This window comes from Vombatus ursinus, unplaced genomic scaffold (assembly GCF_900497805.2).
Source record: "Vombatus ursinus unplaced genomic scaffold, bare-nosed wombat genome assembly UNPS02005459.1, whole genome shotgun sequence".
In the NCBI taxonomy this organism is placed as follows: Eukaryota; Metazoa; Chordata; class Mammalia; order Diprotodontia; family Vombatidae; genus Vombatus; species Vombatus ursinus.
This window is the reverse complement of record NW_020945237.1, coordinates 1,797,168-1,823,269: the sequence shown is the minus strand read 5'-3', so window position 1 is coordinate 1,823,269 and position 26,102 is coordinate 1,797,168. Positions and strand designations below refer to the sequence as shown.

Below are 26,102 nucleotides of genomic sequence, written 5' to 3'. Positions count from 1 at the left end.
GAACTGTGGAATAAATAGTTAGTTCATATCCTCCCCCTTCCCCCCCTTTTTAATAATTCTCTATATGTCAGCAGAAAAATTTTTTCCTGAAAGATGAGAATCATTTGAGAGAAGACTGTTTTGGCCTTTGCTTTAATAATAATTTTCGCAGAAAGTTAGCTAATTTACATTGTTTAAAAAGGTTATGAACTATACATTCTTAATTTTACATTTAATACTGAGGCAAGTGACCTACCACCATCATGGATTTTTTCCTAGGAAAAAAGTTCCAAGGAAACGCCTGGAGCCGATACTAATTTTCCCTCTATACCTGTACCTCGCTATACTTTCATCTGTATTTCAAATACCTAAATTCAAAAGAGATGAATTTTGTATGAAAAAGACTGCGATCTTTTTATGGATGTAAACGGTCTTTTAAAAAATGCTGAAGCTGAAGTGCTTATACTCTGTGGCCACCCTTGCTATCAACCTGTCCAAATGTCACTAGGTTGGTATGTTAATGAAAGACATATAAGTCATTAAAAGGCCTTTCCTTAAAAGCTGGCAGATCTGCCAGAGTCTGTCTGTACCCCAGAAACAGATTCAGCCTTTGGGAACTCATGACTGCCTCTTTGCTACAAGGCAGCTTCTGAGTAGGCCCCTATGGAAGAATTACATTTATAGCATAATAAAATAAAAAGTTCAGAATGACAATCCTTGGTCAACAAGGAAAGGTTAAATCACACTCAGTATATTCTGTTTAAGAGGGATAACTTCTGGGGCAGCTAGGTGGCACAGTGGAAAGAGCACAGGCCCTGAAGTTAGGAAGACCTAAGTTCAAATCCGGCCTCAGACCCAAACACTTGACACTTACTAGCTGTGTGACCCTGGGCAAGTCACTTAACCCCAATTGCCTTAAAAAAACAAAACAAAACAAAAAAAACAATACAATGATCCAAGACAAATCCAAAAGACTCATGATGGAAGATGCTATCCACATCCCAAGAAAGAACTATGGAGTCTGAATGCAGATGGAAGCATACTATTTTCACTTTTTTTTTTCTTTCTCGTGGTTTTTCCCTTTTGTTCTGATTCTTCTTTCACAATATGACTAATGTGGAAATATGTTTCACAGGATTGTACATGTATAACCTATATCAGACTGCTTGCTGTCTTGGGGAAGGGGAAAGGAAAAGAAGAAAAATTTGGAACTCAAAATTTGACAAAAATGAATGTTGAAAACTATCTTTACATATAATTAGAAAAAAAATAAATATTATTAAGGGGGAAAAATGATGGTGCTACTGAATAGAAATGGGCATAATGCATTGACTAAATTTAGAGCCTCATGTTGTGTATTATTCTAAATACTAAGCTTTCTTTCTCTCATAGCAAAAAAAAGTTATGATTGATAAAGGGTTTGAAATTTTAAAAACTTGAGCCTTTATATGAGATATTAGGATTGTTAAAAGTCTACTTGCTATTTCAACTGATAGGAAAGGTAGGTCCTACTTCACACGCACTGTCTAAAACAATGGAAAATTTATTTACCTTAGTTTCCATATTGAGGAGATGTAGTCCTTTTACATTCACGCCTACATAAACCCGAATGACTTTATGGCTGCTGGAACTTGCTTTTGTAAATACCTGTCCTGTAAAAAAAGCTGCTCCATATGTGGGAATTTCCCAGCAATTCTGTAAGAACATGCGTTGAAGGTGGTGCATTTCCTTACTGACACCTTCACTTGTGCTAAGATTCTAGAAGCAGAGGTGAAAGAGAAAAAAGAAAAAGGGTAAATGATAATAAAATTCCACTACTCTGACCACCACATTAGACTGCCACAAAGAAAGCAATTTCATATAACCAGGACTATTTAAATTTGAGAAAATTATTAGTGTCTTGAAGATTTAAACAGATTTTGGTTGTAAAGTGCCTAATGGTGCCCCAGAACTGTATTTTCTAATAGATCTAAACAATACATTTTAAGAGGAATACAAGGAAGGTGATAGTTACTTATCTAAAGGCACATTTCCCTCTAATATGTATCGATTGCTAAGGCCACTGATTTGATAAAGCAATACAATCCCTCTGTCAAATGACAGGCTTGTACTAGATGTCTATGAGGTCCCTTTTGGCTTTAAATCAAAGACCCTCTAACCCAGCGGTAGGTAACCTCTGAGGTTACCTACCGCTGGGTTAGAGGGTCTTTGAATCCAAAGTCAAAGAGCCGTACTTGAGAAACTAGAGGGCCACACATGGCCTTGAGGCCGCAGGTTCCCCAACCCCACTCTAACCCTCCAACTGGTTCTTCTCTTCCCACGATTTATCTCAATTTCAAGAACAGCATCAGCAGACTCACTTCATTTTTTTGGCTGTGAGATTATAAAAAATCTCATTATAAAAAACAAAAATATTTCTAAATTCCAATTTAATAAAATACCAAGTTGTGTATTAAGAGTTTTAAATATTTCTATTAAGTGTTTACCTTGTATTCATGAAGTATTCTATTTGTCCAGTGAGGTGCCTTACTCTTCAGTTTGGTGATTGGAACTATGGATTTTAGATTTTCTTCACTATAACAAACATAACAACATATGTTAAATAAATAATTTGAATAGCAAAGAACAATGATTTAGTGAAACATGATTAAGATTTTAGGAAGAAAATATTAACTTCAAGTTGACCAGCTAAATATAATGTAAACAATCTTGTATGATACAAGCTTCTGGAAGGCAGGAATGGCTTAATTTTGCCTTTGTATCCCTAACATGTAGCACAGTGCTTAGAACACAGGAAGTACTTGATGAATGCCTGCTGTTCGATCTGTACGGTATCAGAATGCTCCACTTTGAGAACTATCACTGTAGCCTACCAAGTTAAAGGAAATAGCAGGTCTATTTCCTTCTGTCAGTAGCCCTAATACAACCCATTCCCCGCCCCTCCACTCCAAGAAGCTGTCTAATTCTGTACCAAACCAACTTCTTAAAAATGCTTATGGACATTACTAATAGCAACTGGAATATATTTACATTAATCAGAATATCTTTGTGTAATTAATGTTATTTAAACACTTACTTGAGGAAACCTTGTTTGTGCTTTTTACTTTCATAATTCCCATAAACGATCTGCAACAGTAGACTCGCCAGTGTTATCAACTTAGCATCAGGAGATGTATAAAAGCCTTTCAGCAAATTATATCTGGCTTCATCAAAGAGAATAAGAATGGCTAGTGGGTCCTCAATCTTTACAAGGAAAAAGAAAAGTATGATTAACATACTACATTTTCTTCTTACAAAGTCACTTTCTTAAAGGGAAAAAGATAAAGGTACAACTTGAACACTACTGAGGTATTGCTATTGAAATTAACGAGGTTAAAAATATGGATATTTCCAACATCTCAATTAATTCTAATGCTTTTCTAACATTACACTATATTTATGCTTTGCAGATCATTAAAGCTTTAAAGTTTCTAAATATATACTTCTATCAGTTATGTAGAAATGTTTCCTTTTTGTTCCTCAAAACAGGCAAAACTTAAGGTAAATATTTCACAAAGATTCTAATTTATAATGGCAAAAATAATGATTGTTTTTATGCTGTACATAACTGAAATGAGAATGTTCATTTATCTGAAATCCTTTTACTTAGACAGCTGGTGGTAAAGTGGATAGAGTACTAGACTTAGAACAGAAGTTCTGAGTTCAAATATGGCCTCAGACACTAACTAGCTGTGTGATTCTGGGCAAGTCACTTTACCTTTTTGCCTCAGTTTCCCCATATGCAAAATGGGGATAATAATAGCACCTACAACCAGGGTTGTTGTGAGGACTAAATGAGATAATAATTGTAAAGCACTTAGCACAGTGCCTGTCATTTGTAAGCACTAGTAAGTATTAAAACTATTATTAGTGTCACCTATTTGAAAAGAGTGTTTTAAATATGAACATATATACTTATATTTTTAATCTACTGCCTCTGCAACTTTACATGGGCTTTCTCTTATCCCTGGGATGCCTTATGTCTTTGCCCTCCCCCTCCTGGACTCTCAGGCTTCTTTCCAGATAGCTCAGGTCCTATCTTCCTACAAACCTATCTTCCTACACAAAAACCTTTCCTAATGCTGTTCTGGTCCCCTGTTCTTAGTGTTTTACCTCTTTGACCCCCAAATCATGTGCTGCATCCTGATGTATAGAAAGGTACTTCATAAATAGGAATTACTGTCAGAGTGTAAGCTCCTCAAAAGGCAGGGGCTGTTTCATTTTTGCTTCTGTATACATAGGGCTTTACATAACAGTGCCTGGCACACAGTAAGAGCTTAATAAATGCTTAATGAGTTAAAACAAACAGACATATATGAACGACATTAAATTAGATGAGCTAAGGAATAACACTTAAGTAATTCAATTCACTCTTGATCAGAGTGTAATTTATGTAATTTGCAATGTCATCTTCTGCTTCTTCCTCCCAGTGCAACTCAAAATTATTAAAATCCTATTTGGTAGCCCTAGTAGGAGAAAAAAATTATATTTCTGGATAATGTATGAATTTTCATATATCTACGAAACTTTTTATTTTATGCTGACAGTTTTTCAGAGATTACATGGAGATTCATTTGACTGCTAATATGTTTGTCTTTATGTGTAAATGATGTTCTCTTAGGTAGCAATATAAAGAAGTAGGATTTTTTATAAGTCTGGATTTTGCAGTCATTTTCAGTTGTGTTCAACTCTTTGTGACCCTTTTTGGGATTTTCTTGGCAAAGATACTGGAATGGTTTGCCATTTCCTTCTCCAGATCATTTTGAACATGAGGAAACTGAGGCAAACAGGATTAAGTGACTTGTCCAGGGTCACACAGTAAATGTCTGAGGCCAGACTGAAACTCAGGAAGATGAGTCTTCCTGACTCCAGGCCCAGAGCTTTATCCACTGTGCCACCTAGCTGTCATAAATATGGACAAAGACAGTGAACTTTTTTGACTTTATATGTAAAGACATTTAAAATGTAAATCCCTCTAGAAAAGAGATGAGAAAATCCAGGCTATATTTTTTGCTGTCATGATGTAACTTGATCTTGAAATGATCAATTTTCTTCCAATTTCCACAGGGACCACTTCAATCAGAGCCTCAGACCTATCTCATCTACCATCTAGTGTATCTTAGTATCAGGTCTTTCCCTTGCCAAATTCATCCTACACACAGCAGCCAAAATAATCTTCCTTGAGTGCTATTTTTAAAACAGCATTTCTATTTTTAAAATTTTGTTTAAAAATCTGTTTAGGAACAACTTTCTAGCCCAACAAGCAGGCAGTCCACCAAACAGACACCATTCCACCCCAATCTAGCCAACCTTATTTTGTTTTACTAACAAAGGCAGATTTTCTACTTTAGAGAAGAAAACTAGATGGTTATCAACAACATCTCCAAATAGCTTTCAACTGTTTTTTCGATATATAATTTCCTCCACCTAGAAAGTATTACCCATTCATATTCATTAATCCCTGTCCTCTCCTTCTTTTTAAAACTTACCTCTTTAGGGAAACATTTTCTGGTCAGTCCTACAAAAATTATCAATAGTTTACTCCATAAATCCTCAGGACTTATGTACCTAATATGCAAAGTATTGACCTATAAATTTCACTTATATTGTAGCTTCATAATTATTGTCAAGTACTTGAAAGTATCTATTCTGTATCTGTATTCTGTTTATCCAACTACCTCACAGCTTCTCTGGTTAGCTCCTCTCAATTTTCTGTATCTGTCCCCAAGGACTTGGTATAATGTTCTATGATGATAGGTTCTCAACAAATGGAATCACTGCAAAGAGGATTTATATGCAAACCTTTTTCTCAACTTCCAACGGAAGTCTCACATCTCTTCTTAGAAAAAGCTGTGGTGTTTCCCTTTGAGGATCCAAATTTGTCAATTCATTCAGTATTTCTGGCCAGTCACGAACATGTTGTAAGGGTTTGTGATAGGGCTTCAGCTGAAGGCCTGAAAAAAAATCTTTCCTTTTATAAATGATTACGTATAAGTGAATCAATCGTATCCATGCATAGGAAGTGCAAGGCAAATAGTTAAATCTAAATACTAAAAATTCATACAAATTAGGAGACTGGAGGAGATACAAGGGTGGTTATAGTGGAATGACCAGGATGGTGACAGGGACCTGGAAGGCCTTCAAGAAACACCTGCAGAGTTTACCCCTATTAGCAGAGCCATGGCTGGGTCAGATGCCTAACTATGCCAGAGATAGCAAAGCCGGGAAGAAAATTTGTTCTTTGTTTCTGTATCACGGGGAGAAAAAAATTCCACACAGTAAGGAGAGTAATGAGAAGAATGGCATCTCCTCTTGATTTACAGATGGCCAGGCCAGCCAGCATACACAATCAGATGAGATTTCCTATTGATTCATTTTAAAATTAGAGATGTGATCTAATAAACTGAAGTATGTCTCTTTTACATATGGCAATATGTCTATATTCTGAATATTTGAATGAAAAACATGGATAAAGAATCATAATTTCTACCCAATTAACTATATTTTTATTTATTAGTATTCTATATGTTGCTATTGTGTTTTTGTATCTTCTCTATTACAATAAACACTTGGACTTTTAAAATAACTTGACCTGATGGTTATTTATATCTGACAGGCCTTGTGAATAATATCAACAACTACAATCTTAACAATGTGCTGTTTTTTTCCCTCCATGAGTGGCAAACGTAAATCAGTTCCCATCTTGAGCAGTGAAAATTTTTCCTGAAGTACTATTTTACATTGATTCTCTGTACACATACATACACACACACACACACACACACACACACAACAAAGATTGTTAAAGGAAAAACACATCTTCCTGATCATGTGAACACATTATTTGTACTTTTTACTTCCTTTAAATTCCAGTTTTACCTAAATGAAAAAATCATCTTCTAATAGTCATTTAGAGAGAAGAGCACTAGATTATGCTTTCTTGTTACAATATATTTCTTTAAAACTTCTGAAAATTTCTGCACGAAGCTCAATTTCCTCAGGAAGAAACAGTTTTCACTTTCGGCTCTTTATTTCATTCAGTAATAGTACTACTTTACAGTTCTCTGTCTTGAAAAGAAAAAGAAATCTCATTTCTTCCCTTTCTATCAACTCCTCCCTAAACTAGGGGATCATAATATATTCTAATGCTAAAATAAATATGGAATATTTGCTAATTATAATGCTAAAACAAATAGAAGATAATGCTAAATAAATTATATGATAAAAGAATTATTTTCCTCCTGGACAATGTGACAAAAAAGTTCTGAAAGACTGAGTTTCTGGGGAAATTTAAATTAATTTTATTGACTATGTCTTAAAAGGCAGTCAACAAAACAGGCTCCTTCTCCGCTCTATGGCCAAAGAGAGCGAACCCCTTGAACCTTTGATATTTATGAGGTCTTTTGAAAAAAGATTTTACCTGAGGATGAAATCAGCTCTGACTGGTCAACAAGGGAGTGAACATTATAATGGAAGGTGGGCTATATATTAAAATGAGAGTCCTGGGGGATGTGACCTGTGTCACCCAAATCTTGGTTAATCGAGACATCAACTTCCATAGCACTTGTTAAGACAGAAAGAAAGAATCAACATTTCCCCAGACCTGGCTTGAGAAACATAATGAGCAGGAATGCACCCATTAGCCCAAACTTAGAATTTCTTTTACTGTCGGTTAAGATCTTGGCCTGAGTAAATTTTTAAGAGAGATTTCCCACACTGGTTGGTTTCTGGGTGAGGAAGTAGGAAAGGGGAAAAACCTTGGTCCTAACACAATAATGAGTTATTAAATATAAGAGAGAAATATTCATTTCTAACAGCAATCTGCCAAAAACAAACATAAGATTAATTTTTCTCAGTAAGGATTCATACATTATTCCTTCTATTTTACAGATGGATACATTGTTAATATTAAAAATTCTACCTAATCTTAAGGAAAATGTTAAGTATAGAACAAAACAAACGGCAAAGAAGAGATAGTACAAAGAGCAAAATAAAACTAGTAGATAAGATTGTAGAAACATTTTGAAAATGTTGAATTTTCAGTTTGGTAACATAGTAGCCCCCAAGGCATTACTTTAAACTTATCAACAATATTTACAATATAATAAAATTTTTCTTACTGAGGTTCTCTGAACAGATCCAAATAGTAAAATACTGTTGTGTTTCATGAGAGAGACGCATTCCTTCCATAATCTGCTGTACTGTGGTATTGTTTCCATGTTTTAGTTCAACAGAACGGTACGATCCATCCATTCGATATATCCGTACCTTTTCATACTACAGTAAAGAGTAAAACCATATGTTACGTTAAATAGATTTCTACTATGCAAATATCATCTAGACTGGTTAGTGTTCAAGTAAGAATTTGCTGGCTACATTTGTTGACAATTATCCAACTGCTAGGTCCTTTAACCATTTATATACAACTTCAGGATATAATCAATTACCTTTGTGGCCCAAGAAAGAAGGTGGTTCATTCTTCATTTAAGTGAAATGATCAAGATTAATTGACTTGCCCATTGTCACACAAAATATATATACACAGACATACAGTCCCCTCCTCAAGCTTTCTGCAAGAAATTTAACAATTCCTGTCATATGAAAAAATGCTATAAATCACTATTGATTAGAGAAATGCAAATCAAAACAACTCTGAGATACTACATCACACCTATCAGATTGGCAGGAAACCAGAAAATGATAAATGGTGTGGGAAAATTAGAACACTAATGCACTATTGGTGGAGCTGTGAAATGATCCAATCATTTTGGAGAGCAATTTGGAACTACGCCCAAAAGGCTATAAAAATGTGCATACCCTTTGACCCAGCAATAGCACAACTAGGGCTGTATCCCAAAGAGATCATAAAAATGGGAAAAGGACCCACATGTAAAAAAATATTTATAGTAGCTCTTTTTGTGGTGGCCAAGAATTGGAAATTGAGGGGATGCCAATCAATTGGGGAATGGCTGAACAAGTTGTGGTATGTGAATGTAATGGAATACAATTATGCTATAAGAAATGATGAACAGGCGGGCTTTAGAAAAATCTGGAAAGACTTGTATGGACTGATGCTGAGCAAAGTGAGAAGACCAGGAGAAGGTTGTACACAGTAACAGCCATGTTGTGTGATAATTAACTTTAATAGACTTAGCCCTTCTCAGCAATGCAAGGATTTAAGACACCTCCAAAAATTTCATGATGGAAAATGCTATCTACATCCAGAGAAAGAACTATGGAGTTGGAATGCAGATCAAAGCATATATTGGCTATTTTTTTTCTTCTGTTTTGTTTTGTTTCCTCTTTCTTGTGGTTCCTCCTATTGGTTCTAATTCTTCCTTAACAACATGACTAATGTGAAAATATGTTTAATAGGAATGTATATGTATAGCCTATATGAGATTGCACGCTGTCTTGGGGAGGGAGACGGGGAAGGGAGGGAGAAAAATTTTAAACTCAAAATCTTATGGAAGTGACTGTTGATAACTCAAAATAAATTAATAAAAAACAAATTAATAAAAAAAAGAAATGATGAGCAAGTAGACTTCAGAAAAACCTGGAAAGACATGTATGAACTAATGCTGAGTGAAATGAACAGAACCAGGAGAAAATTGTACACAGAAACAGCCACACTGTGCGATGACTAACTTTGATAGACTCAGTTCTTCTCAGCAAGGCAAGGATTTAAGACATCTCCAAAAGTCTCATAATGGAAAATGCTATCCACATCCAGAGAAAGAACTATAGAGTTGGAATGCAGATTGAATCATACTATTTGCTCTTTTTTTTCCTTCTGTTTTGTTTCTTCTTTCTTGTGGTTCCTCCTATTGGTTCTAAATCTTCTTTAGAACATGACTAATGTGAAATTATGTTTAATAGGAATGTATATGTAGAGCCAAATGAGATCACATGCTGTTTTGGGCAGGGAGGCAGGGAGGGAAGGGGAGGAAATTTAAAACTCAAAAGCTTATGTAAGTGAATGTTGAAAACTAAAAATAAGTTAATAAAAAAAGTTAAAAAGAAATTTAAAAAAAAGAAATTTAATAATTCCCAAAAGTTGGCATAGGAGAAATCTTTAGGAGTCTCTCTTTAGTGGTCTAAACTCACTGAAAAAAGTTTGGTTAATGACTTAAAAGTCAGTAAATGATAGGAGGGTGGAACAGATTTCAGACTTTCCTGGCCTTGTGAGAAGGGAAGAATGGGAGAAAAGGGGGTTTTAGGGAATGTGGTGGCACAGAGGAAAGCCAAAGTTTTGCTAAAGATGGAAACTCAAGGGTGTAGGGAGTTTGTGGACAATATAGTGAAGAACCCAAAAGGCATGGTAGAAGTGGCTTAAGCAATGGATAAATTGAGTTGGAATGGAACTGAGGATGAATAGGGGTAAGGGTTCTAGAGGAGGTAGTATAAGTATACCACTTGTACCACAGGCAGGATGACCATGGCTGGGGAGCCAATACAACTGGAGGTTGATAGCTGTGGTAAAATCTGGAAAATTAATTCAACCCAGAATTACGATAATATGATTTAGAACTTTGACGTTTCAGAGTGTGGGCCTTTACAAGATCATCTTCTTTAGGGGTGCTTTAGCTCCTTTACTGAGGGAGGAAAACCTCCAAACCCTTGTCCCCCGATCATCTACCATTCTCAACATATAAACCCTTCATCCTTCAGCAAGAAACACTATCTAACATAGTTACTTCTGCTCCAGCCTGCTAAGTCTCAATGAAGAAAATTTCACCTACTACAAATTCATGATAGTTGACCTCAGCTGGGTTGTCACTGATGCTCAACTCCCCTATTTTACCTTTATCAGCTTTTTACTTCACCCTAACAGCAACTGCTACAAACCTTCTCTTTTTGCCACCAACCCTGCTGCTGACTTCCACATTTACAACAGGTGACCCTTCTTTTCTTCCTACTTTTTTTTTATTTTTAAATTTTTTAATTTTTAGGTAGTTGGGGTTAAGTGACTTGCCTAGGGTCACACAACTAGTAAGTGTCAAGTGTTTGGTCTGAGGCCACATTTGAACTCAGGTCTTCCTGACTCCAGGTGCTCTACCTACTGTGCCACCTTGCTGCCCCAAATCAGACATGGAGGTGAGAAAGGAAAGTGGCTATTTGAGACTCAGGGTGGCCCAGGAGGTTTCTACAATGCTTGGAGGGGATGAATGTGAATGATTCCCAATAGGTATGAACTGAAAGCCCAATTTAAAATAGCTAGGGCAGAAAATGGTTTGATTACTGACCACTGAAAGAGGAAGACAGAAAGTCACTAAGTTCTGAGTTAAAAATCTAGTTTTTAGCACTTGGTAGTTGTGTGACCTTAGGCAATTCAGACAACCTCTAGGGATCTCCCATAACTAAGACTCATCTAATAAGTCACAGAAGAGTGGTGACCTCTTTTGGTGGAGGAAATTCCCACTGACACAGCTTCTTTGGTTAACTGTATATTGATACTAGGGAAATCCCAATATTTTTCCATGACAATAATATGATTACTAGGGGATATACAAAACTCTGTAATAATTTAAAGTAATAGGATTTGCTCCAAGTCTAAAAATATATGCATAAATGTACAGCATACTCTGATTATATGTGGGACTCTTATGTACTATAAAGTACAGATACAGAGACACAATAAATGTTTGTGGATTGCATGTATGTGTGTATGTGTGTGTTTGTGTGTGAGTGGCAGTGCAACACAGTGAATACATATGCATATATCACATTAAAATGCTGCTGTATAATAAATTTGGTCTAACACTATGTAAGGTGTAACAAAAATTTTTAATTAGCCTAACTTTTTAAGATGGTGAAAGGCTTTTAAAAATGCAGTTTACTGATATCTTTTGTCTTTTCACAGTCGTTTCACTCCCTCCTTCCCAGAAGAGCAAAACCCAAAACAAAAAATACAAATCCCTTTTAATCATCCCTTTTGCCACTAGATGGCAGATGCAAAAAGCAAATTTGAATGAGTAAAAGCCAAGCACATGAGAAACTAAGCAATGTTGAGTGTACTCAAAAGGCACATTGAAGAGAATTGTAAAAGATGAGGGTTGCCAGTATTTGTTTCCTCTGGCAGTTTCCCCACTCTGTCCTCTTCTCTTTTCTCAGGATTTAATGTGACTGAGTGACACTGAGAGTAGATATTATGGGGCAGTGACATTATGTATCTCAAAGAATTAATTTTTTTTTTTATATAACAAGAGTTTTCTTTTCCTCCCTCCTCCCCACTGACAAAAAGAAAAACCCAACACTTGTAAGCATGTAATGTGAACTGTAAAGCCTCATTAGCAAGTGCCCAGGAACCCAGGCTCCCTCCCCATGCCATAAACGTGGCCGGGAGAGCTGGGGGTAGGGAGGAAGGAGACAGGAGATCTCATTATGGATAAAAATGCTTCTCCCTTCCCTTAGCAAACATAATGTATGTAGTATCACAGACTGATAACACAGAACTAGCTCAAATTGTGCTAGAAACAGGAGTTTGCTGTAATCCTAACAGTGACCTCTCCATTTCTCCCTGGCCCTGACTTGTACTATGTACTCAGAGAATTAATGTCTGTCATCTGACAAATTAAGGTATATTATACTATGTTGCAAATACAGAAACATGTTCAAACAAATCCTATGTAAAAGATATTTACAAACAAGAAAGATTGTGAAAGGAAGATTAAAGAATCTAGGGTTGAGTGGAAACAAAGTGTACAAAATTTTCAGATGGCTACAAGGAAAAACTCCTAGAAAAGGCATCCACAGCCAGAAATGCTGAGCATTCTTGGGGAAGACTATGGGTAGGAAAGACTGAGGCCCTGAAGAAACAACAGTTTGTAAGTGAGCCAGAAGGAAGAAAGTCAAGTGTGGCCACACAATACTCCTACCACATGCTGGGAAGGTCAGAAGAAAATGGACAACAAGAAAGATGGTTGGCATGTGGCAACTATAGGAGAAGTCCCAAGGGTGCAAAGGTCAAACACTGGTATCCCTTTAATTTACCACTAGCTATACTACATGGACATCCCTTGTCCCCTCGACCTTCTGACACTCTAAGCAGAGAACCACAGATCAAGCTGGATTCAATCCAAGCCCTGGTAAGATCTTGGGACTCATCCAGGATTTGAATCAGGGTCCTTTCGATCCAGATACTAAGCCCTTCTGTTGCTCTAGGCTGCTCAGAGTTACTGGAGAAAAGTCACAAGGCTGAGCTCCAGCCACCCACTACAAATTCAAGGTATGCTGTAACTAACAAGTCAAGTTAGTGATGTATTTGTGGTAAAAAATAATGCTGCATCTTCGGGGAAAGTCTATATTTGGGTACGGACAGAGTATTATAAATTCTTTGAGGTAGAAACTACGCGTTCAAATTCTGCCTCTCAAAGCTTACAGAATGATCCCTACCCAATGGGATGTAACTAGGTTCAGTCCAAGGTCTAAGTAATTAGAAATCTCCACTATGGGCACTGTGCATCCGACTATATACTGCCTCACATTACTTGCTATGCCTCTCATATGTTAGCCATGTTTTCCTAGATGGCTTGGGCAGGGGTCACATTTTATTCTTCTGAATCCTTAAACACACCAGCAAAATGCAAGGCACAGAGAAGACACTCAACAGATCCTTGTTGCTTGATAACAGAGAAAGACTGGGTTGATAATGCTTAATATAACAATTTGAATATGGGTTTTCTTTCGAAAATTATTCTCTATAGTTTTTCAAATGGTTTATTTTGACATAAAAGTCTAATATCAACATTATTCTTATGAATATCTAAGTTTCCTTCAGTTGTTACCTTATTGTGGTGTGGAAGTGACCCTATGTTCTTAAAAGCTACACCAGCAAAGCCTATGTTATGAGAAGTCCTACCAAGATACAAAAGCTTAGAGTGTCTGCCCAACGTTGTGCTGTGCCTATTCTGAGGCTCACAGGCCGTGTCAGATCACGTAGGATAACGGTACCAATCCCCTCCTCATAGGGTGATGGATTTACCAGCCCCAGAAACTTTTTTTCTTTTTTTTTTTATTAACTTATTTTGATTTATCAACAATCACTTCCATATGCTTTTGAGTTTAAAATTTTTCTCCCCCTTCCTCCCCAGAAACTCTTAAGTAGGAGAGTAACTCAAAGTAGGAGAAGATCTGTGATCTATATTGCTGGAGAGAATACCTACAATGGAAAAATTATAGATTCTCTAAGTGCTTGAGAAACACTGTAAATTCAAATCACAATAAATTTCAGTCCTTTCAGTGAAATAATACATTAAACAGCAATATGTATCTAGAAGGGGCAGCTAAGTGGCACAGGGAATACAGTGATGGGCCTGGAGTCAGGAAGACTTGTCTTCATGAGTTCAAATTCTACCTTAGACACCTATGAGCTGTGTGACCCTAGGCAAGTCACTTAACCCTGTCTGCCTCAGGTTCCTCATCTGTCAAATAAGCTGGAAAAGTAAACAGCAAGAAAACCCCAAATGGGGTCACGAAGAGTCACACGTAATCGAAACAACTGAACAACAAAAATCCAGAACCACGCAAAAGGGACAAATGAAAACCTATTGATCATTCTAAGAAACAACTAAATGCAATGAAACCTAATTTGTCTATCTATGAGTGGTAAGCTACCCTGAATGAAAATGCGAATTTTTAAAAGATTTAATATATAACTTTCAAGCACATGCAGTAACTTGAGATAGTTTTAACATAGTATTCCTTAGTAGAAATCTTAAGGAGTAGGTTTGGCTTTAATGAAAACATAAATCTTTGAAGCCTCTGAAGTGGTTAACGCTACCTAAAAATAACGTTAACTCTACCAAAAAAATAAAAATATTTTAAGTATTTTGAACATTCTTCTTACAAATTTTATATTTTTGATTTGTCCTATCAAATGGAAAGAAAGTATTCGCAAAGTAAAAGTAAATGTCAGTATAGCTAGAAAAATCACAAATATGGAGTCATCAGAGTAATTTAATGAGTGTTTACTAACATGTAAATTCTAATCACCCAGCAATAATATCTGGTCCCTTGCCTCAGACCTGGAACTTGCACATTCAATGACTTGCCATCAATAATCTGTGCTACCTTGTCAAAGACTCATAAGTAAGAGATGAACTTAAAAACATTCACAGGGGCAGCTAGGTGGTGCAGTGGATAGAGCTCTGGCCTTGCAGTCAGGAGGACCTGAGTTCAAATCTGGCCTCAGACACTTGACACTCCCTGGGGCAAGTCACTTAACCCCGACTGCCTCACCAAAAAGCAAAAAAAACCCCAAAACAACCAACCACACACACACACACCCCAAAAACATTCAACAGGTCAAATCTATTTAAAAAGACAACTCCTACCGGTTTGTTTATGGCTTCCTTCAACAGTTTTGCCGTCTCTTCCCAGTCATTCTGTTTGTTTTCTTCACAGACATTTAAAGGAGACCTTCCTTGTTGGTCAATAATGTGCTGCAAATAAGAGGAAAAAAAAAAGGGAATTACAAGCATCATGCTATTTCTGAGCAGAAAGCTGATTAATGATCCCTAGAGTTTCTCCAAAACCTTAAACTTTGATTCTCAATAATACAACGGTAGGACAGCATTGTTGTGCCCTAATTCATAGCTACTGTTTACTACACTATGTTCTTCAGTCTTCAGTCTGTCACTTATGAAGTTTTTTGAAGTAATCAGTACTTTAGGTATGTTAAATACAGTCAATGACTAATGTTCAAAAACTTCATTCAGTGTTTACTGTTTTCTGATTATAGATACAACCAATGCTTTACAAAAGTTATTTTATTTTTCTCTTAAGAAATATTAATATGCATCCTAGAAGCAGAAGGAACATTTTATATGAAATTACTAGGATATTGGTTACATTCTTAAGTACAAAGGCAAAATGTGCACGTAAATATGAATTGTTTTCATCTACATGCATAAAATGATGAATACTTCTCAATGTGAGACTCTTGGAAAGGCTACAATTGAAAATTGTGGTATTATTACTTGTGTAATCACTATTTTTAAAAAGTGAAAGAACTTACTCTGTCCACTTCTGGATGGTTTAGAAGGATTTGCACTATTTCAACATGTCCTCCTCCAGCAGCAAAATGAAGGGGAGAACTAAGCTGTCCATTTAAGAGGTTTGGATTACACTTTCCTTTTTCTAACAACATGCGAGTGGCCTCAACTTTTCCATACCTACAGAAAACAGAACTTATTAACTAAAATAATCACCTGTGATTTATTTTTTAATCCTATTTTTAGACAATATTCCAAAGATCGCTAAGGTTTTCTAGGACATATAACAAGGGATTAAGACATTGACGTAAATGCGTATGGTGGCTAGGGGTTTCTTCAGAGTAGTTCTGGTTCAAGCTGAGTGTTTCTATTTCTGATGAACTGGGAGAAGACATACCTTCCAATACAAACTGAGGGGGAGTGGAAGTGGGGTGAAATACAAAGTAAAATAAAGTATAAGAAGGTGCCTGCCTATGTTGTTGATCAGTCACGTCTGACTCTTGGTGACCCCATCGGGGGTTTTCTCGGCAAGGATACTGGAGTAGTTTGCCATTTCCTTCTCCAGCTCATTTTACAGAAGTGAGGCAAATGGTTAAGTGACTTGCCCAGGGTCACACAGCTTGCAAGTGTCTGAGGCCAGATGTGACCTCAGGAAGATTCCAGGACCAGCACTCTAGCCACTGAACCACCTAGTTGCTCACTTAGAAGGTACAGATAAATAAATATATCTGAATTTTTAAATGAGGCAATTCAAGTGAATAAAAAATTAAGGGCCCAATTCAATAACTGCAAAATAATCTGAAGAAAAGAAGCTCATGAAGAATGTTCACATGACCCCAATAATCTGATGTAAACTAGGATCAACAAATTAGATTAATGAAGGAAATGAAGTAAAAATAAAAATCAAATCAATAAATATTCATTAGGTGTCTATTAATGCAAGATACTTTTAAATCCTGTAGAACAGACAAAGAGATATAAGGTATGTGTGGTCCTTTCTCTAATGGAGTTTACAATGTAGATGAGGAAATAAGATACAAACATGATAAAAAATAAGCTATACAAGGCTTAATTAACAACCCAATACAACAGCATAGGAAATGTTACAAGACAGCACAAAAAATAATATAGGAGTTCAAATGAGGGAGAGAGCATTTTAAGCTAAGGTCTGGCAACATTTTACAGGAAAAGGGAGAAATGAGTCTGAGTCTTTCAAACAGTGTAGAAACTGGACAGGCAGTAAAGAAAGGGATGGATGTAAATGGTCAGGGTAAAGAAGCAAACCACTCCGGTGAAAATGAAGAGTCAAAGAGAAGACTGAAAAGCTAGTGCTTTTTCCCTGATTTCCTAGGTAGTAGACACTTCCTCAATCCATACTTTACAAAGCTACCAGAATAATCTTCCTAAGGTGCAGTTCTGACCATGTCAAGCCCACATTCGTTTGAGGGGTTTCCTATTACCTTTAGATAAAACACACTCCCTTCACCTGGTTTTTAAGATCCTCCATGATCTGACTAAAATGTCTCTCCAGCCTTCATATTACTCTACTCTATGCACTCTAGCCAGATTCTGGTAAAAGCTGATGACCAGTTGAACTGAGCCTGATGTGCTCCTGCGTCTCTGTACCTGAACGGGGCATACGTCATCCCTGGAGCGTGATTCCTCCTCATCTCTGCTTCGTACAATCTTTATCTTCCATCTAGATTTGATTCAGGGGCTACCTATTACTTTATCTAACACAGCCCAAAGTATTTTCTCTCTTGCCTTTACATAGGACATTTTATTTGAATCTCATTCTTTCCCCCATCACTCTCTACCTTGTATTAGCTTATTTGAGGTACTAGTCATATCCTTTCCCACCACATCTCATCCTTCTTTCCCTGGTAAAATTAAAAGTTTCTGAAGGCAAAGACTTGTGCTATTTTTTTTTTAATCTTTGTATACTCAGCAACTTGCAGAAAGGCCTTATAAATATTCTAACAGATTTGCAATCTCACCTATTTGGGAGTTTTCTCCAGTGATGAAGATTGCAATCCATCAATCCTGTCTATCCTGCGAGACGCTTGTCTGTGCACTTTCCAAAGTTGACCCTAGGAAGTCCTTCCCCTTTCCTCACATCCAAAGTGTCAGGGGAGTATTCTGGCTACCTACTTGTCATCCTCTGTTCTGGCCATGTGACCAGTCCATCTTCTCTTCCTGTTATACAGGTACCTACTAATATTCCAACACTAATTACTGTCAACTGGTTACAGTATCAAATATACTAAGTACATGGGAACACTGTGCAAACATCAATTCCTCAAGGTAGTGACTGGTATCTTTTGATTTTTTAAATCATTACACAGAGTACTAGGACATTGCAGAAATGAAAGAAACATTAAATAATTACAATTTAAATAACACTGAAATCACAATAATCATAAAAAAGTAGAATATAACAATATTTTTAAAGAAAGAGATTTACCAGCATGCATAATGAATAGGTGCCCAGTGGTCATTATCTAACTGGTTTACTGAAAAACTATCATTGAGAAGCCGGTTTAACAATTCTGAATCTCCTTCGCAGGCACTTCGATGAAGAGGAAAATCGTCTACCCATTGATGTTCTCTAATAATGATAAAAGAAACGCAATTCAAAATGTACTTTAAAACAAAAAAGTGGGCATAACTGAATACTCAGTATACTAACAGACATTAAATATCAGTTTTAAGCTTAAGCAGAAGAATGACTGTTTCTATGTGAAAATTCATTAATATTTTATATATCATGATTTAATGGGTGTGAGTGCTTCCTTTCACTGATGCAGACTGCAGCTCTTCTACGACATGGCAGTCTTCAAGATTGGTTGGGGGGAAGGGTGGGGGGTATGTGGAAATGGCACCTTGTGACCAACAAGTTGGGCTAGTCTTTAGGTGACAAAATTCATCATGAGGCCCAGACTCAAAGCTTTTCTAGCTTGGTAGAACCTGCCCCAGCTTGTCCTTCATGGACATAGGATTCAAGAACCCAAGGTCACTTCTATTCCCCAGCAAGGGATCAGAGGACTTCAGTGGAGGATAGATTATACTATTTGTGTGTACTGAACTTTAAACAGTAATTCTAGCACTGGGTTGTAGAAAAAGAGGGAAAGTAGAATAAAAGCAAAACAGTACTTGTCTTCTGTAACACTGCTCATGCTTCTCTGCCATTTTTCTTGCTTAGGAATCTGAATCTTTGAATAATCTGGAGCTCCAAGGCCAAAGTATGGATTTATTACCACTTTATCTACCTGGTAAAGCAGGGGAAAAGAACCAGAAATTTGAACTATATAAGTGATAAAATCCTCAAATAAAACAAGCACTAATACCTGTTATTCTGATGTGCATAACTCATATTAAGGTTTTACAGAGAAAAACAAATGGGCACTTATGGACACCGTTCAACTGCTTTTGAAAATAGAAGTGGAGATTCTTTCAAATGCTTACTTACCCTGTTTGTATACTGAAGATCTGACCCAAACAAAGGGTTATAGATACAAGTATCTGCTTTTTCCAAGGCTAACATCTTACTTTTTATTTCTAATGCACTATAGCCCATATGAAGTGAGTTTTCTGTCTGGCTGGGTTCAGTGGCATATGCTGGGTTGATGACATTAGTTTTTATCCGCTCAAGAGGAGAAGGTCGGAATAAAGCTGGAATGAAATGAGATTGTGCGTGTCGCTCATCCAACCACCTGAAAAATAGGAAGGACAAACCATAGCAGTCCTTGTTCAGCAGTGAAGATGAACAAGTCAATATTCTACTTACAGGACAACCCTGAAACAACATATACTCAAACTGCCTTGATGGAGGTCTTGATTATTGTTACTAGTTAAGTAATTTACTTTGGTTTTGTGTTGCTTAAGGCACACAATAACACACCTCTTTTTAATATTCTATCTTTACATTAGTGATAATAAAACCTTTTTTTAAAAAGTAGGGTGTACTTTGTAACTTTCATTATGTTAATCTCCATAACATCACTGTAGCGTCAGTGGGTGGCAGCCTTATTTCACTAATGGAAAATTAATGGTGTAGGGGTTAAGTGATTTGTTCCCTAGTAGACTATTATCAAACCTGCCCCACAGTAGCATGCCACCTAGGCCACTGATCCATCTAAAGGACTGTGTTCCTTGTCATCATTTTGAAGAATTGAGACAATCTGCTGCAAACCCATAAAATCTGTACTGAGATTTGTCTAAAACATTTTTGTGTCTGTGTCCGGACCTGTGATTACATTTGTGTGGGGAATTCCTGGTGAGGGAACTCTCTCTACTGGTACCAATCAACAACTTAAGAGAATTCAGAAACATATATACAAAATAGCACGTTACATTACCATGGTACTCTCAAAAGCTGGCTATAAGGTACAGTTTTTTTTCATGTTTGAAGAATATTCTGAGAACATTTTATGTAACTTGAAATTTTTTTCTAATGACATTTCTTACTTATCCAGGGCAATTAACATTCTTGCTGTAAGAGCAGCAAAATGAGTGCTGGATTCACTACAGACTCGCATGATGTCTTGTAAACAGTAGAAAACTGGACATCCTGGACTATATGAATATTTAGTATTATCTAAAAAAGGGATGAAAAAAGTAATCAGACTCTCATGAAAGACTTAGTTACATAAATTCTTCATTTTAAAATAACACTTCGTTAAAATTGCAAGGTATATATCAAAACAGCAAGTCATTCCTCAAATGAATACAATATTATTTACAAAGAAACCTGGACAATTTGTTAACTCTGGCTCAATGGTTTGGAAACATTCTTACTCTTGGGATCTTCTACCATCTCTTAAACATGATTTTTTAAATTATTTTTATTTCTTTTTTTTTAGGTAATTTGGGTTAAGTGACTTGCCCACGGTCACACAGCTAGTAAGTGTCAAGTGTTTGGTCTAAGCCCCGATTTGAACTCAGGTCCTCCTGACTTCAGGGCCTACGCTCTATCTACTTCGCCACCTGGCTGCCCCCTCTTAAATACGATAAAGGCCAAACATTAACTCTGGGTGAAAGAGAGAAGCTACACTCCACTTCCTAAGGACAGTACCCAGGAAGACCAGAATGGGCTAATGTCCCAATAATGGTTTTTCTGGTTGAGACCTGTGATTTCACTGGTATACAGAATGCGTGGTGAAGAAATTCTCTCTCCCAAAAGCAAATCAGCATTGATTTGCAATTTAGTCCCACGGATTTGTGGGGGACCCTGAGAGATAAAGTGTCTTCACAAAACCAGTGTGTATAAGAAGTGAGACTTAAACCCAGGATTTTCTGACTCTAAGGCCAGTTTCTAGTCATTATGTTAGGCTGCCTTTCAAGCTACCACTGTCAGGCCCAACACAGGTTAGCTCTGTACAAACCAATCTCTAATTAAGCCTGGATTCAAAACACATTTTTCACAGTTTTTAGTTACGGCCATCGATTTTTGTCAGGTCACAGTTTTCCTTTTAGGACCGTGTTCTTCTCATTGCTACACATATCAAGCAGATGGTCACCATATCCTGTTGACTGATAAATATGTACCTGCTTCTCTCCTGTCTCCCTGTAAGAAAAGTTCTTGCTTATGAATTGACTGCTGTTAAAAACTAACTCCTACGCTGCCTTTTCTTTGGGTTACCTTTCTATCCCACATTTTAAAAGAAGAATAAAGAATAAAACATGTCCTAAATTTCATTTCGATTATCCATTACTTTCTCTAAACTGATACTAGAACTGATTGTTTTCTTTGATGTGTATGTTTTTAGACTATAAGCATCATCATCATTAACATTCATACCAATTTTTCAGTGCACATTAATTTAGTATCTACAGCTTATATGGATTCAAAACAAAACTGTACCTTTGACAACTGATGGAACAATAAATAAAGATGCCTCTCTGCCCACTTTCTCTCCATCAAGAGGAAATTTCTTCATCAATACCACTCGTTTTCCTTAACATATAAAAAATGCAACCAGTATAAAAAGACCTAAATTATTCAATTTAATAAATCTTGAGCATTAAAACATTTATGGACAAAATAGGACCCAACTTTAAAGAAAAATCCAATTAGCAGGGTACAGTCAACTCTTAAATCTGCAACAACAGAACTGACAAAACACTACATTACTACAACAATGAAGGATATTCATAATAGAGATAATGAACCCAGCTAGTTCAGGGCCACAGCCTGATTCTTCAGCAGGAGAATTTGATATGTGGAGCAAGGTAGTAACCTTGATCCACTTAGGGAATGGGGTAGCTGTTTATCAGGACATTGCTATTCAGGCCGGGTATCAGGGATGCTCCTGTGTTTCAAGGTGTAAACACTTTGAAGCCTTAACAGCCTGCCTATGGAGGAGGTGAATACAGAGTGTTGGCTGGAAGAAGCGGCGTCATGCAATCAGCCTTTGACTATAATGCTGGGTGGCTGAATCTCCTCTTCTATATAATGTCTTCCTTCCGGACCTCAGCCTTCAGACTCCTTTTATTTTTGGGGGGTGTGTGTGTGTGTGTGTGTGTGTGTGTGTGTGTGTGTGTGTGGCGGGAGACTGCGGGCTGGGACACTGCTGCTTTAAACGAACCTTCCATTTTCCCTATAACAAATTTCCTCATCTCAAGAAAAGAGCTTGTGGCACTGATGCAGCATAAAAGGTTTCTTGATAAGGACATGTGGATAAATATATGCATCAGATATGAGCAATTATAGTATATTCTTACTTAAAAATGACCTAAGTATTTTGCAAAATAGAAAATTTAACAAAATACAAGAGAGGATAAAGATATTTCTAATACAATTCTAAGGAAATAAAACAAGGACTGCCTCTGCTATTCTTTTAAAAAAAAGTGATATCCATTTTATCATTTCCCTGAATTATTCTCATTTTAATGCAATAAGAATTCAGTCCTGAATTTTAAAAAAAATCTTATAAAAATATTTTAAGTTTTTTTTTAAAATCTTAAAAATAACACTAATTATTTTAGGCCAGGAAATATGTGCTAGAAAATAAAATCAAATGGTATATGGTAGCCACTTCATTAGAAGTCTGAGAACTCCCCAAAGGACCTCACTATGCTGTAGATTCACCAGCCACAGGGATTTGTAGAGCCCTGTCACATCAGAAAGCATTACATGCTCTGCAGACTAGATTACTTAAAATGAGGAAATGATGACTAAAAGCAGAGCAGCTGGCAGGCAGTTCTGGTCGACTCTGGTTTCACTGTCACATGGATTTGCTGAACTGTACTAGACGGAGAGCCTCTGTTCACAGTCTTTCTAGATTCTGTTTTATAGTCTCTCAGTTCCCATTTGAACTCTGCCAATATCCTCAAGCCCAGTATGATAACCTGGAGTCTGAACCTTAGCCTTCGATTCTGTTTCAGCTGGTAACTGCCTCCCCTTTATTTCCAACTTTTTAACATTAACATCTGTTTACCTAGCTGGACAAAAAGCACCTGAGGGTTTGTTTCTTCAGCTTTGGCCAAGTACTCTGCTTCTTCTTTTGGACTCATAGTGCCAGTGGGCCTTATCTTTCAAAACTAAAGTGGACTTCCCTGTTGTGACCACTTTTTTACAACATTAATATGGCCTGGCCTGGCTCTCAGGCTTGATCTTCCCTCTTCAATTGCTGCCTATAATACAGCTATGACACTTCTTTTAAATGCCATTTTGGGCATTGTAATTATATACATTGTAAATATGTATTATAGAATTATAACTATAAGGTAATTCAGTGTGTGGTTTGTGGAATCAGCTGTATTACTAATAGTCATTCTATATTTTGATAAAGTTCTGAATGACTGGGTCATTCAGCAAATGGCATCTTTCTAAAATATATTAACATATTTTCCTGTCTTAGTAAATAAGGACATATTCTGCCAAATGTCATCAGCTGTTGACAGTGAAAACAAGGTGAAATATTACAGGGAGCAGCTGGTTCCACAGGAGGATGATTTATGCACATATGCTAACTAATATGGTAACAATAAGCACTCCACACTACTAGGGCTCAAGCTTTAATTCAAATCATTGAGAACCATATGATTTGGCCTTGGGCAATGACCAAATGAGAGGACAGCAGCATTTTGTGATGTTAGGATGAGGTTGGTTATGATACGGCCAACAGGATTATTGTAAAATAATGTTTTCAAGACAATTTTATGTGGAACATTCCTATAATCTCTAATCACAGATTTAGAACTGAGAAGAACCTTAGGGATGACATATTCTAACTGCCCTTTTTTTTACTTTTTTAATGGATGAGAAAACAGACATCCCAGGGAAGTGACTGGCCCAAGGTACAGCCAAGCCAGGCTCTGTGCCCAGGTGTTCTGACTTGTGAGCCTGTGTTCTTTCCAATGACCCTCAATCCTATGGATCCATTAGTCAATTTCCCATGTTTAAAACCTTAGCATTATTCTGGAGCCTTGCCCTCCCTTCATCTCTCCCATCCAGTTGATTACCAAGTCTCCCTGATTATAATGCCAATCATAGCTCCGGTATTCACCTCTTTAAGGTTACAGGACTACCCCCAGGGCAATTCCTCACTCACTCTTCTCAGGTACTTTTTTGCTTTAGAGACTCTGCTAGAATGTCCTCAAATGGAATATCCTAGATGCTTAACAGGTATTTAATTGAACTGAATTGTTATTGTAAGTGCTTTACTCCATTTCTCTCCCTTCTTTCAGTAGAGTATGAAGTTTGTACCAAATAACCTAAATACTCAGCATTTCACAATTTTTGTTTAATGACAAAGCCAAGAAGGTTCTCAAAGCAGCTTTGTCTTCCTCCTTGCTTTTTTTTTCTTTTTTAAACTTTTTAGGCATTTCTGAATAGGAGGGAAAATGGCAAAAGTTTTAAGTTATATATTGGTTTCTTGACATTAATGTTTTGAGTACATCGCACACAAGACAAGGTTCTTTCTTACCTTTGATACCCTGATTGGCAGGAGAAATTGGTTTGGTAGTTTCTACTACATAATCCAAAATGCTTTGTGTTATGTCACCACTTCCCTGAAGTTTAGTTTCCAGTAAAACTTTCTTTCTTTTTTTCTTTTGTCCTTCAATGGGAACTTCAAGCAACAAAATCTTATAAAAACATAAAGGAAAGTATGGAAAAGAAAAAAAATAGATTAATATCATCATAGAAGTCCACACAGAACCCAGGTAATATTGATCTAATGGGTTTTAGTTAACTATACCCAGAACAACTAAAACCCTATTCCAATGCTTCACCTGATATGGAGGTGATCCTTGATTTTTAGAGACTCTCCCAGTACAGAGAGACCTCTGGCAAGTGCTATCATGATCACCATTTCGAATATGGACCCAAGAATGTTATTGAGAACTAATGCAGCTAAGTTTGGAAAGATTTATTAAAAGCCGGCTGCCAAGTAATCAAATTATTTTTTACCCTAGCAAAACATGAAGACCATGTAAGAAGACATACAGGAGTTGTGAATTGCTCTGCTAGAGGAAGTACTCAATCATAGATGCCCGAAATGTTATGTTATTTGGAAATAAATCATGTAAATTAAATAATAGAGAGGAAAGTTGGACTGAAGTCTAGGATTCAACTTTCTAATGAGATTTTGAAATCCATTCTAAAGAAAGATGACATTTCTGTTGTAATGAAGTTTGCCCTCCTTACCAGTCTACCTAAGTGTATTTCATTACAAAAATTTACAAAATAATGTAGTTGTTGAGGTTCAGGGGCACCCACAATGTTGGGGTGCAAAGTCGTCTAGAAAGAAATCACTCAGGCTGTCTCCAAATCAAGTAAAGGCATTTATTGTAGATAACACAACACACCAAGGAGGCTCTTTCACCCCTTAAGGGAGACACAGCTTAAGGGGAGGGGTGGCAACCCCCTAAGGGAAGCAGCCTCCCTTGCCCCAAGAAAGATGGTTGCTTAAAGGGGACCAGATTAAGGGAGCCGCCAACTAGTCAGGAGAGGCTGGGGATTCTTATAGAGGAAAACCTGCTATGGGCAGAGAGATGAGATAACCAGGGACAGAAAGATGGACAGGAAGGTGAGGTAATCATGGACTTGTAGGTAAGGGGTGGGGTAGTTCACAGTTTTGTGAC

General features: G+C 36.9%; 1 protein-coding gene across 4 annotated transcripts in view; it reads right to left on the bottom strand.

Moving 5' to 3' along the window:
- The window catches only part of KRIT1 (KRIT1, ankyrin repeat containing), a 44,871-nt gene that overhangs the window by 8,004 nt on the left and 10,765 nt on the right, over positions 1 to 26,102 (bottom strand). For all 4 annotated transcript variants that reach the window (XM_027847881.1, XM_027847884.1, XM_027847883.1 and 1 more), the window contains 13 exons: positions 24,944 to 25,103; positions 21,877 to 21,969; positions 20,481 to 20,610; positions 19,483 to 19,726; positions 19,167 to 19,282; positions 18,478 to 18,621; positions 16,037 to 16,193; positions 15,354 to 15,461; positions 8,139 to 8,295; positions 5,821 to 5,972; positions 3,056 to 3,222; positions 2,466 to 2,553; positions 1,531 to 1,737 (listed from right to left, as the gene is read on the bottom strand). In XM_027847881.1, the coding sequence (XP_027703682.1) occupies positions 1,531 to 1,737; positions 2,466 to 2,553; positions 3,056 to 3,222; positions 5,821 to 5,972; positions 8,139 to 8,295; positions 15,354 to 15,461; positions 16,037 to 16,193; positions 18,478 to 18,621; positions 19,167 to 19,282; positions 19,483 to 19,726; positions 20,481 to 20,610; positions 21,877 to 21,969; positions 24,944 to 25,103 (1,923 nt within the window). The remainder of the gene's footprint in view (positions 1 to 1,530; positions 1,738 to 2,465; positions 2,554 to 3,055; positions 3,223 to 5,820; positions 5,973 to 8,138; positions 8,296 to 15,353; positions 15,462 to 16,036; positions 16,194 to 18,477; positions 18,622 to 19,166; positions 19,283 to 19,482; positions 19,727 to 20,480; positions 20,611 to 21,876; positions 21,970 to 24,943; positions 25,104 to 26,102) is intronic.